This window comes from Rhineura floridana, chromosome 1, assembly GCF_030035675.1.
Source record: "Rhineura floridana isolate rRhiFlo1 chromosome 1, rRhiFlo1.hap2, whole genome shotgun sequence".
In the NCBI taxonomy this organism is placed as follows: domain Eukaryota; kingdom Metazoa; phylum Chordata; class Lepidosauria; order Squamata; family Rhineuridae; genus Rhineura; species Rhineura floridana.
In genome coordinates, this window is record NC_084480.1 from 32,526,845 (window position 1) to 32,545,260 (window position 18,416).

The window sequence follows — 18,416 nt, forward strand, 5'->3', positions numbered from 1 at the left end:
GGAGAAATTCTCACTAAAATGCTGGAGAATTTTCATGAGTATCTTTTTTAAAAAAAATGCAAATTGCTGTAGAATTGTGAAGAACCAAATTTAAGATTGGAAAAATGATAAACTAAGAGAACTGAAACCAACAGATACTTCCATCCCTCGCCCTTAGCATTGTTGTATTTAGGTTGCACATTCAATGGATATGTGCTGGATGAGGACAGCAGGGTCCACTGCTTCCCTTCCTCACATCCACTGAATACCCTGCCCGTGGAGATGTATGCACACATAGGGCTTTGTCCACAGGATCAGAAACTGTGCCACCACATCGCTTTCTGATTGTACAGAAAGAAGTTCCCATGCATTCATCTGTATGCGCGAGGGCCCCATTCAGGCATTAAGTGAATGTGTGTACCAAGAATAGCAGACCTTGCTGCCCTATAGAATGCCTGGTGGGGACTTTTACCTGAAGAATGAGCTGCTCAAACTGAGGATCCAGGACAGAGCCAGCAGTTTTTAGGGAACCAGGTGGAGCCTTATTAGCCGCTTATGTCGCTCAACCTTCTGAGTTGATCATTGCAGGGTTACCATATAGCCATCTGCAGTGGTGGCTCTGCAGCACAATAGCAATCAGGCCAGCTGCTTCTTTCTCAGCCAGGCCCTTAGGGACGGGCTGTTGCTCAGTGGTAGAGCATCTGCTCTTTATGCAGAAGGTTCCAGGTTCAATCCCTGGCGTCTCTAGGTAGGGCTGGGAGAGATTCCCTGTCGGAAACCCTGGACAGCTGCTGCCAGTCAGTGTTGACAATGTTGAGCTAGATGAGCCAATGGATTGAATCAGTATATGTTCCTAAGCTCCCGTAGACAGTTACGTCCTTGGGTCCTTCTGCTAGAGTTGTCAGTTTGAGACCTCTAGTGAATGAAAACATGGATCTGGTCCACAGTATAGAGCAGGGGTGGGGACCCTCTGTCTGGGGGCCAAATGTGGCCCTCCAGGTCTCTCTGTTTGGTCCTTGGGACTCTTCCCAAGCCACATTGTTTCCTCAGGCGCACCTCCTATCCTCAGGCCACGCTCCTCATCATCCCTACTTCTCACCCAGGTTGAATGTTTTTACCTGGCCAGAATCTGTCCTTGAACTTTGATAATGCCTCTTCCCTGGTTGGAGGAGAGAGGTGTTTGTGTGGATGTGTGTAGAAATTAGCCCGTTGTGCAAAGGTACCATTAAATTTGTTGTCCTGTCTGCTTTTGTCTCTGGCTTTGCCCACCATTGGTAGCCCTCTGAAGAGAATGTAGTCCTGAGGCAGGAAAGGGTTCCCCACTATACCGCGGAAGCATCAGGCATGTAAAAAATGCCAATGACACTATTTCCTGCAAATAAAATAAAGGTATCTTTTTGTATCTCTAGGTTGTAGACTTGTTGGTATCCATGTGTCGCTCTGCATTAGAATCACCCAGGAAAGTTGTCATTTTTGAGCCATATCCTTCTGTAGTTGATCCTAATGACCCTCAGATGCTGGCCTTTAATCCCAGGGTATGTATGTACTGCAGTTTTGTGGGTTTGAGTGAGTATGGGTAGCGAAAGAAGAGAGGAAGCCTTCAGGTGCACGGTAGTATATTGTTTCAGTCTAATGTGTTTTGAATATAAATCCTTCTTCAGAGGCACTATACAATATTAAGAAAATATATAGCTTATCAATATCAACCCCCCAAAAATTCCCAACAAAGTTTGGAGGGCCAAAGATTGTCCAACCCTTTGGTTGATATTAAACAATAAAAATGCTATGTATAAAAGGATGGACAGATTCCATTTGGGAAATGCAGCCCAGTAGAGTGGTTAGAGGCTTGGCTAAACATGGCCACTTTGAGAAAGTGTCGCTTCCATTCCTATGTTTTGTAAATAAAAAATTGCAGGTGTGCCCCCCTCAGTTTCACATGTGACTCGCGTGAAGAGGAAGAGTGGGAGAGGTGTAAATACATACACATATAAACCATTTCTATGAAATATAATGGGGGTTGTATCCTCCTACTGGAGGAAGGTGGGGAGGGAGGTGATTTCCGATGATCTGTCTTTCCTGCAGCCCCCCATGCCACCTCCCACACTATTTTGGATGGTGCCCCATGTATCTGGAGAAATGTTTCAAGGGATATAGGGAAAAGGAGGAATCAGCTAAAATCATCTCTCCCCAGTGCCCACATTCCTCCAGTGGGAATATCTTATGAATGGAGTTCAGCTCAGGGGGACTCTTGATGCAATCCAATGAAAACAAAACTCAAGAATATGACTTGAATAAGAAGGTAATAAAAACAAGTTGTAATAAGGGCCAACCAAATTATACTTAGCATTGTGATATTTTTTTTAAAAATAACGACAATGCTTGTTGTTGCATAGATGGAAAGAAACTTAAAGCCACCTGCATAATTGATACTGGTGATGTTAATGTAGACATGTGGCTCTCCAGCTGTGGTTGTACTACAACTCCCATCATGACTCCCATCCCATTGGCCATGCAGGTTGGGGACTGATGGGACTTGGAGTCCCAACAACATTTGGAGGGCCACAGTTTGTCCATCCCTTTGTAATAGCTGTCAATGTTGCAAAGCAATATTCTCCCATGCAGTTCCTAAAGAGAAGGGATATTTGGTAGCAGTCTCTGAGGTAGAAAGTTTTCAGATTTCCCAAACACCTTTATTTATTTAAAATACATACCCTCCCTTTCTAATGCACATCTATTACAAAAGGCAGCTTACATCAGTGAAAATCACAAGTACAAAAATATCAGTGATATAAAAATCACAAAATAACAACCACAAATTAAAAATACGAAAGCAGTAGCAGCAAATTCAACAAAAACAGGCACATCAGACATAAAAGAGTTTTCTACTAACATCAACTCAGTCTGAAAATTATACACCTCCTGGAATTTAAAAAAAAGTCTTCACAAGCTGGTGAAAGGGCAAATGTTGACCCATCCAAACCTCATAGGGCAAGGTGTTTCATAACACTAGTGCAGTCTATTTCTTGTTCCAACCAACCTTAGTTCCTCCATAGATGGAACACAAAGAAGAGTCTTCCCACTAATGAGTCATCAGGCTTTACTCCATCCCAGATTTCCAGCGGTCCCTCCCCTATCCACATCAGCTAAGTGATTCCAAAGAGAAAGCAGATAGCAAGATTTGCAAATATGTAGATTTTTATTATAGAAGATTATTGTGCTGGCTATAATGCATGATGTCTATGTGCTGTTGTACAGAGTTCTGTGCATAGTGAGTATGCTTTTTTTAAAAAAATGAAATGCTTTTGGGGGAAAAAATCTATTCATTTGTTTCACTGTAGAAGAAGAATTACGACCGAGTTATGAAAGCACTGGATAGTATTACTTCTATAAGAGAAATGACACAGGTAGGCATTAAATTCATTTAGTTCCTTAAATGTTGGTAAGGTACATCTGTTTACGAGTTTGCAACATTGTTTGTGCAATTATTGTTCTACTAGAGCCATGCGAAAAAAGCCTATCAAAGCAACAGACTTCGAAAGTCCAGCAAACTACAACATAAAATCAATGAACGAGAAGGCAGGCATATAAAGCTTGAATGGAAATAAGCAGGAGTATACAAGAGTACTTAATTTCAGTGGGGGCTGCTTAGGAGTGGGGAGATTGTTCCCACTGTCCGCAGAATGCTGAATGGAACATTGATCAGTAGCACTTACTGTATTTTATCCATTCATTTATTTATTAAATTGGATGCAATGTGACAGCCAAGCCAAACCCTTCCAAAGGATTGGCAGGAAGCGGGGACAGACACTGGGCTGGATCATGACTACTTAGTTTTCATTTATGCCAATGGATGACTGCTTTGCAACAAAAAACTTGCTCACTTAAGTGAAATGGGAGAGGCAGTTATATTCAAGGCTGGTAGCAGGCATGATGAGGGGGAATCATCCCTTTATTCAGGGGAATGCTGAGACTTAAGGAGGTACAAAAACCCTAAGGCTGCAACCCCTTAAAAAACAGCTATTGGGTGAAAGATGGAAAAGAAAAATGGGAAACGGGGCGGAGGATGGAATGGGGCTGGCTAACTCAAACCCTGAACCAATGTCAGGTAGGCAGAAACGATAACTGCAAGTTTTTGTTGGAGATTTCATTTGTTGTGCATAAGATGAAATTATTGGTGGAACTTCCTGAAACTTTCCAGGTGGGGGAAGTTACCAGAATCCCCAATAGCTTCTGTCTGGTTCCAGAATGCCTCTTGACTAACCATAGCTTATTATTCTTTCCTAGGCACCTTATTTAGAAATAAAGAAGCAGATGGACAAACAAGACCCACTTGCTCATCCTCTTCTGCAATGGTAAAAACCTCACTTAGATTGTATGCCAGCTGTTTAATTACATTGCTTATTCTTAGCAGATCCCATTTTTTTAAACGTAGGACATAATCCATCACCTTCTGGGACAAAAGATCCTGTTATACTCAAAAGAGCCCTTGTAGTCTCCTACCTTGTCTCCCATGGGGCACATAAAATGACAGCACAGTGCAGGGTGCCTGACTATCTGGTGTAGCGGGAAGTCCATGCATACTCATTTATCATGCTCTTTTAGCAACCTCACTTTATTTGTGATAAGAGCACAAGTTTCTTGTCCAGGAGGGAATGGACAGGCTTCCCATTACGCAAAATGAGTAAATTGTGGAACTCTATGCCCCATGAGGTTCACTTGACTCGTGGTGTTTTACTGTATTACAAAAACCTTTCTCTTTAGCCCAGCTTTTCCAGAAAAAATATTCTCTCTCTCTCTCTCTCTCTCTCTCTCTCTCTCTCTCTCTCTGTGTGTGTGTGTGTGTGTGTAACTGGTGCTAGCTACTCTGAGTGACACTTTAGCTCTACAAGGGTGGAATATAATATAAATCTTTATATAAATATATACATTTATTTATTTTGTTAATTTCAGGGTTATTTCAAGTAACAGATCACATATTGTGAAGCTACCTGTGAACAGGGTAAGTGTTATGTTGTCCTCTTGCCCCCTGAAAGGTTGCATTTTCTATAATGTAAAGTTAAACACTACAGGTGGGATTCAATGCACTAGCGCAATGGGACCTTCCCTCTCCTGGCCACATATGCGCCCCGCACCATCCCCAAATCTGCTCCAGAAGTTTGAGCGAGCCCCCAGGACAGATTTTGGGGGAGGAGAGAGGGAGAATATTCCATTGTGCATGGAGAACATTCACCTTAATGCTTCGTTGAATACAACTCTGTTTTGGGTTTATTTATTGATAGATTGCATAGATGTGCTATCCTATTAAAGGTACAAATGGCAGGGCTGGTCCTATTATTAGGCACAGTGAAAGGCTGCTTCAGGTGGCTCATTTTGGTTGTCCTGAAAGAGCAGCACTTTTTAGAAAGCTAAAAAGTGAGCCAAAGGCTGTTCACCCGACTTTTATTGAATGCCTGTCACCATTTATTCTGAAAGTCATGAAGAACAGGAATACACAGTAAGTAATTTTTTTTCTTTGTTGGATTTTTTAAAAACACAAATTCAAGTTTTCAGATAAGCTGAAAACAAAAGGTTAGACATGAAAGTTACATTCTCCAAGACTGAAAACCATAATTTATCAACAGCTGTTGACAAGGGGTGGGGAAATGGCAGTGGCATTTTTCTGCTGGTGGTGGCGCTATATTCACTGGGGCAGGGATGGAGTGAGGTGATGTTGAAGTCAGGGGAACCAAAACGTTCAGGAAGGTGGCGAAGAGGTGTAATCTCTTACAGTGCTTCCAGTGTGCTACGCTCAGAGAATATCACTTTGATAATATCCTGTGAACCCTTCATAAAATGTTGATTAAGGGCCTGATATGAACATTTGTCCCTTATATACCCAGTCGATCACTGCGCTCTGCATCCATCTTATCAGGAGGTCTGTTCTGCACAACATAGGAAACGGACCTTTAGTGTGGCAGCACCTACCCTGTGGAATTCCCTCCCCTTAAATATTAGACAGGCGCCATCTCTGTTATCTTTTCAGTGCCTTTTGAAGACTTTCCTCTTTCAACAAGACTGTTAAGTTGAGACCTTATCCCAGTCTGTGTCTGTCTTGGAATTGCTTTTAATGTGTTTTTTAAAAAAGAACAATATGTTTTTAAACCTTTTTTAAAGATGTTTTAAAGCTTTTTTTAAAAAAATGTTTTTAAAGTTGTTTTGTTTTAATGTATTTTAAGGTCTGTTTTTATGATGTTTTGATGTGTTTTTAGCGCTTTTGTGTGCCACCCTGGGCTCCTGCTGGGAGGAAGGACGGCATATAAATCAAATAATAAATAAATAAAAACATTTCTTGTAGCACAGTAGGTACATGAGCAAAAGATCTGTGAACAGGATATCTGATGGGTTATTTTTACAGATTAGAGAAGATATGGAGGGGTTGAATAGGATCAGGGTCCTGGCACTGAGGGGGGAAGGTTAACCCTGAACTGTTTTCGTGGTTGAACCTTCTCCTGCTCTGCTGAAACTGCTTTTTGTCTTTTGCAGCAAAAGAATACAGGTAACCCATATGGTTCCAATCATATTCTGCCCTTTGTAATAAACAGTAGTCAAGGGACAGGAAAACAGTGCAAAGGAGAATAGTTAGAATTCCATTCCCCAGGACCAAGGAGCTGATTCGGTTTAAGGGAGGGAGGGGCTGGTTGCTTTGATCTTTTAAAAGCAGATCTTGTTGGCAGAATCCTCATTTTGTTTTATTATTTTATTATTTATTTTGAAAATTATTTATATGCAGCCTTCTCAAAAAATATCAGGGCAGTGTACAACAATATGTATACAATAAAATATATTTAAAAAACATGAAAAACAAAGCAGAATAATCATCAAAATGACTGGCTAATCAAGAAAATTTAAACAGCTGCAAAGGCCTGTTGCCAGAGTTGGGAATCTCTGGTCCTCCAGGTATTGTTGAACTAGAACTCCCATCACCTCTAGCAAGCATAGCCAATGGCCAACGATGATGGGAGTTCAGCGACATCTGGAGGGCCAAAGGTTCCCCATACCTGAGCTATCAGCATAAAAAGGTCTTCAGGCGACACCTGAACATCAATAGCGAGAATGCCTGCCAAATATCTGCTGGAAGAGTGTTGCACAGCATTGGACCAGTGGCATTAATTGCCTGACTTCTAGTTGAAGCCAGTTGGACCTCCGTAACACAGGGAACAGATTGGTCCTTAAAATTATGATTACACTTGAACAAGTATGCCAAAGGGTGTGCTTAATTCATGGGGATTCGAATATGCCGCTAACATCACTTTGCTGGTTTGCTCCTGTTCTTTTTCAGCAATTGAAGTTTATGCACACACCCCATCAGTTTCTTCTGCTCAGCAGTCCACCAGCCAAAGAATCCAATTTCAGAGCTGCTAAAAATCTCTATGGAAGTACCTTTGCATTTCAGTGAGTATTAAAATATATAAATAAAAAGTATTATCAGAAGTTGTTGTCCCAGTCTCAGCAGCCAAGCTGAAAAATGAGCAAAAGACAAGAACCACCATATGAAATATGTTCAAGTTCAGAGGTTTGCTCTCCTAGCACGTGGTTTTAGAACAAATTGTTAATTTCATTGTGGTTGCTTTATAACAGTATCAATTTCCTCTCTCCTGTGTGTTTTTGTTTTTCCTTTAAAGTGGGTCACACATTGAAAACTGGCACTCTATCCTGAGGAATGGCTTGGTGGTTGCTTCCAATACAAGATTGCAGGTAAAAAAAAAAAGAGGAAAATATATAGAATTATTCTTAAATACAGCTTTGGGCACATGCCATTGAAGTTACAAGCCTATAAACAGCATGCTTACATGCTGCCAGTGACAGGGCCTTAGCAGTGGTGGTTCATCATTTGTGGAATGCCCTTCCTGATGATGTGTGCCTGTCTCCCTCACTATCAACATCCAGGAGGAATTTAAAAACATTTTAGGAGGATGGTAAAAGCATTCCTGTTTACCTAGGCATTAGATGGCTTAAAGACACTGTTCCAGGCAACCCTGAAATCACTGGTTGAATGTTTGTAGAATGTTTTTAAACTGTTGTTAGAATGCTTTTTTAAAAAATGTCTTATATTATTGATATGGTTGCCACCCTGGGCTCCTTTGGGAGGAAGGATGGGATACAGATTTAATAATAGCATCTGGAATGCCACAAGTTTCCCACCTCTGACATAATGCATTGTTTAATGTACAGCATTTGCTATCACAAGATGTAGCAATAACCACCAGCTTGGATGGCTTTGAAGGGGCCTAAACAAATTCATGGATGACAAGGCTTTCATGGAAACATAGGAAGCTGCCTTGTATCGAGGCAGACCATCTAACTCAGTAGGGTCTACACTGACTGGCAGTGGCTCTCCAGGGCTTCAGGCAGGGTTCTCTCCCAGCCCTACCTGGAGATGTCTTTGGGGATTGACCCTGGGACCCCTTCTGCATGCAAAGCAGCTGCTCTGCCACTGAGCAATGGTCCCTTCAATTACTTCCACTATGGCTCTCAGTATCTATTGGCCAGTACAACTAAATGCACCTTTAAGGTTCAGAGGCAGTATACCACTGAATGCCAAATCCATTCAGATTTTGAGATGGGATGGGAATAATTCATATATATTGTAAAACATAGCAAATTTAAGAATGAGTGTTTTGTTTGTGTTCCTTCAGCTCCACGGTGCAATGTTTGGAAGTGGAATCTACCTTAGTCCATTGTCAAGCATATCTTTTGGTTACTCAGGTGATGTTTATACATCTGTCTATGTTTTCGGAGGGGGGGGCAGAATATGGAGGGGAGAATTTTTTTAAAAAAAACTGTTGAATTAGCTTATGGCAACTTTTTCCCTCAAGCTACGTACAGGCCAAGATTGTACTTGTTACAGAGATTAAGGATAGAGCAGGAAAGTGGAAGTTTATAGGAAGTCAGATAGGCTACATTCACACCATACATTTTTTCCACTATTGTTCCTGAAGGATTCCAGCTTCCCCTGAAGAATCCTGGGAAGTGCAGTTTGTGAAGGGTGTGCCCACCCCCCACTGCTCCCAAATCTACTCTGGAGGGTTGAGGAAAACCCCAGAACAGACTTGGGGGGGCACACAGGGGGAGGAGAGGAAGGGGAAGCTTTGCTGCATTGTCAGAAATCCAGTGATTTCATTGGATCCAAATCAGAAGCTCCTGCTGATGGCATCCCTGCTGGCGGTAGCCAGTGGAAAGTCCTGAAACGGTTAGGGGGCTGGGCTGAATCTAGAGGTGGGTTTTCTATGTGTTTCACATATTCTTACTATGTGATTGTGCCATCTCAGATGGCAGCATAAAAAGTGCTAAATTTGCTGGGATCATAGGCTGCTGGAAAGACGAATCAGCTGTGACATCTGTGTCTGCTTGCACTCTCCATTTATATGAAGTGGAACATCTGACATTTTATGCACCAGTATGTCTGATGTAAATCTAATGTCTTTAGGGATGAACAAGAAACAGCAGAAGGTGTCAGCGAAGGATGAGCCTGCTTCAGGCAGTAAAAACAGCAGTGTGTTACAGGTAAAGAAATATATGAAGCATTTCTAAAAGACACTTTATTTTTATGTCCCTGCCAGCTCAGAGCAGGTACTGGAGATGAAGCTTATTTAGCCCCAGAGCATAAGATAGTAGGGTGGCTGGGGGAGATCCATATGGGAATTACGTGGACAACTGAGAACCCTACAACAAATGTTTTCTTGGTGCCAAATAATAAGTTGCCAGACTGTCATTACTTGATTGCAGGGAAAGGGAATGTGTGGCCCTTCAGAAATTGTTGGACTCCAGTTCCTATCAGCCCCAGCCGCCATGGCCAATGGTCAGGCATGATAGGATTTGTAGTCCAGCAACATATGGAGGACCACAGATTTCCCCCATCCCTCTTCTAGTGCCCTTTGCTGTATGTTGGTGCCTGTTGCAATCAGACACAACTGGTACACATCCAAATGTACATAATGGGCTAATGACAGTTCAAATATCTCATACTTGATTGGCAGGCAAAAAGATTTACACTGCCACAGATAATATCCTAATCTGGAATCTTTCACTCGTCTGTCAGCAAATATATGACTCCTCTAAGGAAATTCCTCTGCTCTCCTAATGCTTGGAGAAATTTGCTCTGTTATGAAACCAGGGTCTTGAACTGATAGCTATGAACAATATTACTGAGAATGTTTACAGTTTTTCAGAACAAAGACGAAATCAATGCTTCCAGCAAGAACACATCAGCCAGGCCTGTTAGTAAATCCTTCATTAGCCAACATTATTTTTAAAGAAAGAATTTGTATTGGAACGCAGGAATCCATCTTATCCCAAATCAGACCATCTGTCCATCTAGCTCAGTATTGTCTACACTGACTGGCAGCAACACTCCAGGGTTTCAGGCAGGAATCTCTCCCAGCCCTACCTGGAGGTGCCGGGGATTGAACCTGGGACCTTCTGCATGCAAATCCAATGCTCTACCACTGAGTGCGGCCCTCCCCAAATGGGTTTACTTATAGAGGGCAACTTTGTATTTAGTCACTATTTAGTCAGTGTTTAGCATTTAGTGTAACTTTTTATTCCAATACTTGTTTTCCTTGTTTTCCTCTACAGTTGCAGAAGAAAGGACAGCAGTCTCAGTTTTTGCAAAGCCGAAACTTAAAATGCATAGCCTTATGTGAAGGTAAGCAGTGAAGGTTTCCTTCCTGCAATCAGAACTAAGCAACTGCACCTAAGTTAGTCTCATGGTCACTTCCTCTTCACAGGGAACTTGGGAATCCTGAGAGGGGGTGAGGGTCCTCTAACAGAATTCTCTACAGCGGTAGCCAACATGGTACCCTCCAGATTACATCTGACTACAAATCATAGCCTCCCTAACCATTGGCCATGCTGACTGAGGCTGATGGGAATTGTTGTCCCAATAATATCTGGAAAGAACCATGTTTGGGTACACCTACTCAACATCATGCCCAAACTACAATTTCCAGAATTCTTCAACAGAATGATGATAAATAAGTTACAGAAGCTGTTCTCTTCAGCAGTGCTTCATCTCTCGTCAATACATTGCTGCTGTCACTCCCAGATGTCGCCTGAGAAAGCACTGGATGCACATGTCTTCAGTGAATTGCACCTCTCTGGCTCATACCCATGCTTATTTCAAAAATAAATATTCATTAATGTCCTCTGTATTTGAATAGGGGCCCACCAAATATCACAATCCAGGAGTAAGAGAAGTTTGAAGATAAGGCCAAACCAGTATGAGGATGCAAAACTATGGAACTGCAAGATGTTACTAGAGGACAGAGCAGAAGTAACCCCTTCCCAACTCTCCAGCCGGTTGTGCTACCTTAATACCCCCACTTAGCCAAAGAATCTGCCATAATGCCAGGCTCTCTCCTAATCCTCTCCAATCTTTCCAGCCCTATTGTCATCCCTTCAGGGCCTTGCATACCTAAAGGGACATAATCAGCCCATCTGGGTATCAGGGGATGGGTGCCGTACCAAGGAGTGCTTACATAGCATACAATCGCTCTTCTCTGTGAAAAACCAATGCTCTCTGTTAAAAGGTTCTGGCTAGCAATGAGTGATTCATTTACACTGCTTTAGGCTGCAAACCTTTACTTATTTTCTCTGAGTAAGTCCCACTGAACTCAACAGGACTCACCTCTGAGTAGACAGTGTTCGTTTAGTCACAAGATTGCGACTGAATTAGGATTAGACTTTAATCTGTATGCTGCTTTGCCACAAGAGAAACTGTGTTGGATCACATCTAGTCTTTAGTTACAGACCTCACCCTACTATGTAGTCAGTGCCCTTGTACATTTTTTTTTCTAGAGGTGAGTGTTAAAAATTTATTATCCATTTGATTTACAGTCAGTTTTTACTATCTGGTAAAACTAGTCAATGTTGTTATGCTGTAATGATCTTGCTGTGGGACTAGGCTGGCATCCAATAACAGAAGCCCTTAAGGCTGGTTTATAAGAACCTCAGCGGAATTGATTGAACTCTCATTATAAAACAGGACATATTCTGAATACTTGCCTTCTGCTCGCACTTCTTGAGTGATGTGATAAGAAAATGTCTCTCTCTCTCTCTAAAACAGCCTTTGCCACCCTGGTTCCCCCTGCCCTGCCCTGCCCCATTCAGTGTTCCATCAGCCCCAGCCAGCATGGCCATGCAGGTTGGATTTGATGGTAGTTGTAGTCCAACAATATCTGGAGGGTACCACGTTGGCAGATGCTGCTCTAAAATATTATTTCTGTCTACATAGGCCATGTATCAAAAACTTATTTCTTCCTTATAGTGATAACTTCACCTGATCTGCACAAACACGGGGAGATATGGGTAGTTCCCAACACTGATCATGTGTGTACAAGATTCTTCTTTGTGTAAGTAGAGAAAGGCTCTCAATTGTACTTTTTGAAAAAAACTTTCCTGCAATGTAACTTTCATAACTTGCTTTTCATTTTTTTAATGAAACAGCATGCTAAAACAAGAGAGGATGTAGCCTGCCTCTTGACCCCAGGGGTGTAGTCTGGAGTCTCAGGGGGTCTTAGACCCATTACATTTTTTGGAGCAGGTTCCCTATGTCTCCAGCATCCTATGAGCCAATCAACATGAAAGGGGAGTGTGTTGGCCACTGAGAAGAGTCCTTAACATGCTTCCTTGCCCTTTCCTGCTAATTGGAGCCAATCAGAGTAACTGACTCACCTTCAAGACTCTTCTCAGTAGCTAATAGTATCCCTTTTCATGCTTCTTGGCTCCTAGGAATGTCTGTTGTGGGAGAAAGCATCAACAAAGGCATCATTCCCAACCCAGCAGCAAAAAAAGGGGGGAAGGGGCCATGGCTGTGACTAGTATGAAGGGACCCTGCACTTCTGAATTTGCCACTACACTATTGCTTGCCCCCATCAAACAAACTGGCAGCCCTCCCAACATATAAGTGTCTTCTTCTGTGGCTCAGATCTTTCTCTCATGCTTTTGTTTCACTTAAGCCCCTGCAGCAGGCCTTAGCCTCTAGGATAGTGGTTTTCAAACTGTTTTCTAGGTAACGCCACACACACACACACACTCCAGAGCACTCAAGTCATTTGTCAGGAGTTCTTTACTGAGCTCAGTCATGGCAGGCACAACTGAAAGATTACTTGTCCATCATGAACATTCTAAAATGCATATTAAATGTTTGGATAAAATATGAATTTTGTTAGGAAAAACATTTTTAAAAATGTATTTAAATATGAAGATGCATTTTTTTAAAAAGGTTAATGTGGAAACAGGATAGAGCAAACTTATGAATACATGCAAACCTGACATGCACTGGAAATAGACTGATCCATCCATGCCTTTCTACAATCATACAGACCAGGGTATGGTCTGAAGGCACATGAGGCCACCGCCTTGCTGAAGCTAAACAGGTCTGGGTCTGGTTAGTGCATGGATGGGAGACCATCTGGATGCTGCCTTCATGAAAGAAAGGCAGGGTATAAATGTAATTAAATAAATAAAACTTAAGGAGATTGGCCTCATAAAGTCCCTGTTCTAGGGGCTGGCTCTTATAGAATATCCACAATGCTTTTTTTTTGGTAAAAAATGAGGTGCCAGAACTCACACCTTGATAAAAGTGCTGAGGGTGCCAGCACAAAATGGCTACCAATGGCAGGAATAAAAGAGGAGACAGTACTCTGTACCAGTGAGTTCCATCATAAAAAAGTGCTGAGTATCCACAAAATGTTTTCATCACTGCACACTGCAACAATTCACCAGGTAATTGGTAAAGTCAAGAAGGCAGTCCTCATCATTTAAAAGTTGGAATTCTATGGACTTTCAGCCAGTTTTCCAAAAGGAATCTATGCTTTCATAGAGGTGAATGGATCATTTTCACTGGCATGTATCTCTTCGTCCTAATAATCTTCCCTCATCTGCCTGTTTGGTCCTCAGGCCAAGGTTAAGCAAAAACCTCAGAGGCAAGCAGGTTGGAAGCAGGCTACCTGGGAGTCAGAAGATGCAGAGAGAAAGATATGGACTGTCCTTTAGTGGCAAGTTGTCCTTGCCACTAAAGTATATTCCTCATGAGCAGCAGCATATTCCTGCATAAGCATCTGACATTGTCAAATCGACACCCATGTGTTTCCTAGACTCCACTTCATTTCTTGCAAAGAGAAATGGGAGTCAGTGAAGGCATGGTAAACCTGCAGCCAGTGCCAGGGTAACTCCTGCTTCTCTGCTTCCCAGCCTCAGTAGAGACAACTGGCATGAGCCAGAAGTTTGGCATGACTCCCCTCCTCCTCCTCAATGCAAACCATACACAGCAGGGATAGCCAATTACAGTGCCCACCAGATTTTATTGGACTCCGTTTCCATCATCTCAGCTCATTGGCCATACTGGCTGAGGCTGATGAGAGCTGTAGTCCAAGAGCATCTGGAGGTCACCACGTTGGCTACTCCTGTTACATAGGGTGGAGGATCAAGCTGTTTTCGTAAGGTGGCAAGTTTCAAAATATTAAATACGTGTTTTCTTTTGTATACTTTTTGTTTTTGTTTTTTTAGCTATGAAGATGGCCAAGTAGGGGATACAAGTATAAACACTCAAGAGCCAAGCATTCATAAAGAAATTCTCCGGGTCATTGGTAATCAAACTGCTACTGGTTAAAAGGACCACTCTTAAATCCTTGATGTGATTTGGAACCCTTCCTCAGTCTCAAAGCTGGATTTTGAACTGAAGAAGATGAGAGGGGTGGCGAGGAGAAAAGCCCTAATTGTTATTCTGAACAGGTTAACCCTTTGAATACTTTTTTCTTACTTAGCCTTTCTTATCACACCGGGGAGAGGGTTGGGGAAATATATCTGAAAGGGATACAAGCAAGCATCTGTAGGGATACAGTTGGTACAATACAGCTGATAGTCAAACAGACATTTCGGTTGTTCACAATAAACAGAATTTGAAAAGGAGTTTTGTGCTGATATTTTTATATTAAAGACTTGAACTGGATCATTTTAGTACTGTATACCTGTATTTTAAATTTACAACAACTGAAACAAAAATACTTTTTAAATAAATAAATAAAGAGTGGAAGCCTGCGTAGTACAGGATATTTTGCAATAAGTAGAATATTCACATTTTAATACACCATAGAAACTGGTTGCCTGAAATGTTAAAAAAAGATGGGGAAAGTTAGCTGCAGTACATTCATTCTGCTATATATAAATTATGTACAAGACCCAAAATGTTACAGGAAGGAAATCTTTCTGTTGTATTCACATATTTGCCAACATAAAAAAACAAACACCCCAATCGCTTTACTAAGGATCAGCAAAAGGACATGAGCTTGGTCTTGCAAAACTTTCATTCCTTTAGGTGCAGCTTTTGGAGAAAAGGTCCTGGTGGATTCTACCAGTACATCCATCTTTCGTTGTTTGAAGACAGTCTGCTAAGTAGTTATTAGATGTAAAAGAAAAAAATGTGCAAACCTTAGAGGTGATCAATGTGTAAGGGGCTGATTAGCACCTGAGCTATCAATGCTTTCTGTGAAATGTTCAAGTTACCATAGGTGAAGCACTGTGTCTTTATTTCTTGGAAAGTTCATCTACTTTCTTAGGCTTCTGCTTAAGTTATGTGGCAGTAGTCACGGGCTTCAAGACAGGTATATGCATAAGTGTTTTACAGAAGCCTCCGTGTGTTTCAATTAGTCCAGTACTATTTTTTATTTTTGTATTTTGCTTTTTGCAATAGAAATATACTTTTGAAATTTAACATTTTTGTTAATCTATGCATCCATAAAGAGGGAGAACCACTTCTATCAAACACATGGAGCTGGTTCATATGCAACGTGTTGTTTATAGATCCGGTAAGGTGCAGAAGTGAGTTTCATGCTCAGACATCTTCAGACAGTGTGTGTAGCCTTTATAATGTGAAGTGAGGACCACACAAGTAAGCTACTTTCATCCACTGCCTTTTTTGTGGCAGGTAGTATAAATGGGTACTACCTGCATAGGCACTGTTTCACAATGAAGAATCTACTTGCGGTGTGGGAGGATGCATGGGCCCAGGCTTGCACTCGCAACCCAATGCATGGATCACCTAAAATCACTGGGCAGTGCAAGAACTGGTGCCTAATTTTTTGCCAGATTAGAAGTGGAAGTTCTTTCATCCAGTAATATGAATATAAAATGACAGCCAGATCTAAGGAATAATCCTATAAGAGGTTGAGCATCTATTGTCAGTCAACTGCAGGAATATTTTTATTATTGTTATTACCATTATTGCTGACAGCAATGCAATCACTTCTACAATATTTTAGCCTGATGGAAAACAACCACTGAAACAAAAGATTTCCCAATGCAATATGAGGTTGCCTACTAGTTCCAGTACCTAATAGGTAAGACAATGTATGCCTATTGGAATACATTTCACCTGACTAATAAAATGATAATTAGCTGGGAAGCTTGGCCTGGGGCATCCCCTCATGAGAAATCTTGCAAATTAATTTTTGCTTAATTTAACAGAAGTTTGTTAACGCAGTTTTCTTGATGCCAAACTAAACATTTAGTAAAATGAATGGGTTACAATGACCTTTGCATGTCCTAAGTATTCTACACGTTACTGTAAATGGAAGAAACTGTGTGATAGCAGGTTTGCACAGTGGGAGTTTCCCTCCCTTTCCTTCCCCCATGCAGCCGCCTGCATGTCCCAAGATCTGCTGTGGAGGGTTGGTGGATCCTCCACAGATTGGGGGGGGGGGCAACTTCAGACAGGAAGAGAAGAAGGGGAAGTCCCAGTGTGCAAGTAGACACCCACTTCCACAGCACTGGATTTCATTTTCTCTGAATGTTGACATTTACCAGTAATTCCAAAGATTTTATGAGGTCATAGAAAATGCTAACATTTTTTAATATATCTGAATCCCAGATGAATGAACAGACATTTCTGATATTTCCTGCAGACCTCCAACTAAGAATTGCCAATAAACACCAATATTCACTTACTAAAGCATATACAAATGCAAACATAGGTATGAAACACAGACACTTTTGGAGTAAATGTTAGACACCATTCTTTCCCATGGTAATGGGAGTACCAAATGAATTACCAAATGAATTACCAAATCCTTGCTTCTCTTATTTGTATAACTTAGGGCTGGAAAACCTGTGCCCCCCCCCGATGTTGTTGGGCTCTAACTCCCATCAGCCCTAGCGCCATGGCCAAGGATGATGAGTGTAGTCATCAAAAGCTGTCTGGAGGGCCATAGGCTCTTCAGCTCTGACATAATTGCTGCAAAAGAAGGCCACCAAACACATAACAGATGTTGTCACAAGGTTTCTGTAGAAAAGGAGTGGGGAACATTTGGTCTTCCAATTACAACCCAATTACATCCCAATGACTTTGGATGATGAGAGTTGTGGTTCAACAACATCTGGAGGGCCAAAGGTTCCCCACCCTTCTGCAGAGCTTCAGCCTCCTCTCTGTTCAAGAACAGCCAGGTCGGGGAGAAGAGTTTATATACTGCTGAATTTGCCTGCCAGTTTTGGGGAAAACCCTACACTTGTTGAATTTCTGCCTGCCATTGTTTAAAGGCCCCAGAGTGCTGCCAGAAAATAAATGGGAATTTTATTAACATACTCTGAATGTTAGAAATCTGTTCTTCTTGTCCATTTTGGAATCTGCTATAGTTATGAAAAAATCAGTGATGGGTAAAACACAGCCCAAAAGTAGAGTAGCCAGCTTTTCTAGATAGACAGGACCCTGCGTGACAAGTGGAATGTTTTATCTGGGGAATTTATGCTTGTTAGACTGCTGAAGTTCTCTCTCTACATAAAAATAGGAGCAAAATATCTAATACAAGTTTCACTTAAAAGTTACATGTATGATGTGTTTAGTGCAATTCCCACTTCTTCCAATGGGCATTACATCAGAGAAATTCCTCCTAGATTTTTTCCATTGCCTTCCAACCCTATCTATTGATAGTCAGCCATTTCAAGTGTATTCACTGATACGGCACAGCCCTCTCATCTCCAGAAGGGGCAAGAGAAATTACTTTACATCAAATAAAAGGCTAGGCTAGCTCTCCACCCACCCCCCAAATCCAGTTTAGGGTATTCCTCTGATGTCTCACTGAAAGTCTTTATTACCAAGTACTACCTCAAGATAAATGTAGACAGCCTGATTCTTAGGCTGAAATCTGCACCTAGTTACTGCAGCTGACAAGGGTGACAGGATTGCACCCCTAATCTAACATAAGATCTGTTTGGATATAGAAACAGAACTTGGATACTTTATTCTACTTTAATCCAGTTCAGTTGATTGAATATATATATATGTACTGCCTTCAAGTGGATTCCGACTTATGGCGACCCTATGAATAGGGTTTTCATGAGGCTGAGAGGCAGTGACTGGCCCAAGGTCACCCAGTGAGTTTCATGGCTATGTGGGGATTCGAACC

The 18,416-nt window shown here is 41.6% G+C and overlaps 1 protein-coding gene across 2 annotated transcripts in view; it reads left to right on the forward strand.

Moving 5' to 3' along the window:
- The window catches only part of PARP8 (poly(ADP-ribose) polymerase family member 8), a 244,210-nt gene extending 229,158 nt beyond the window's left edge, over positions 1 to 15,052 (forward strand). For both annotated transcript variants that reach the window (XM_061617598.1, XM_061617607.1), the window contains exons 17-27: positions 1,389 to 1,514; positions 3,318 to 3,383; positions 4,264 to 4,331; positions 4,930 to 4,978; positions 7,298 to 7,410; positions 7,641 to 7,713; positions 8,655 to 8,724; positions 9,446 to 9,522; positions 10,594 to 10,663; positions 12,284 to 12,368; positions 14,527 to 15,052. In XM_061617598.1, the coding sequence (XP_061473582.1) occupies positions 1,389 to 1,514; positions 3,318 to 3,383; positions 4,264 to 4,331; positions 4,930 to 4,978; positions 7,298 to 7,410; positions 7,641 to 7,713; positions 8,655 to 8,724; positions 9,446 to 9,522; positions 10,594 to 10,663; positions 12,284 to 12,368; positions 14,527 to 14,629 (900 nt within the window). In that variant the 3' untranslated portion in view covers positions 14,630 to 15,052. The remainder of the gene's footprint in view (positions 1 to 1,388; positions 1,515 to 3,317; positions 3,384 to 4,263; positions 4,332 to 4,929; positions 4,979 to 7,297; positions 7,411 to 7,640; positions 7,714 to 8,654; positions 8,725 to 9,445; positions 9,523 to 10,593; positions 10,664 to 12,283; positions 12,369 to 14,526) is intronic.
- The last annotated feature ends 3,364 nt before the right edge of the window (positions 15,053 to 18,416 follow it).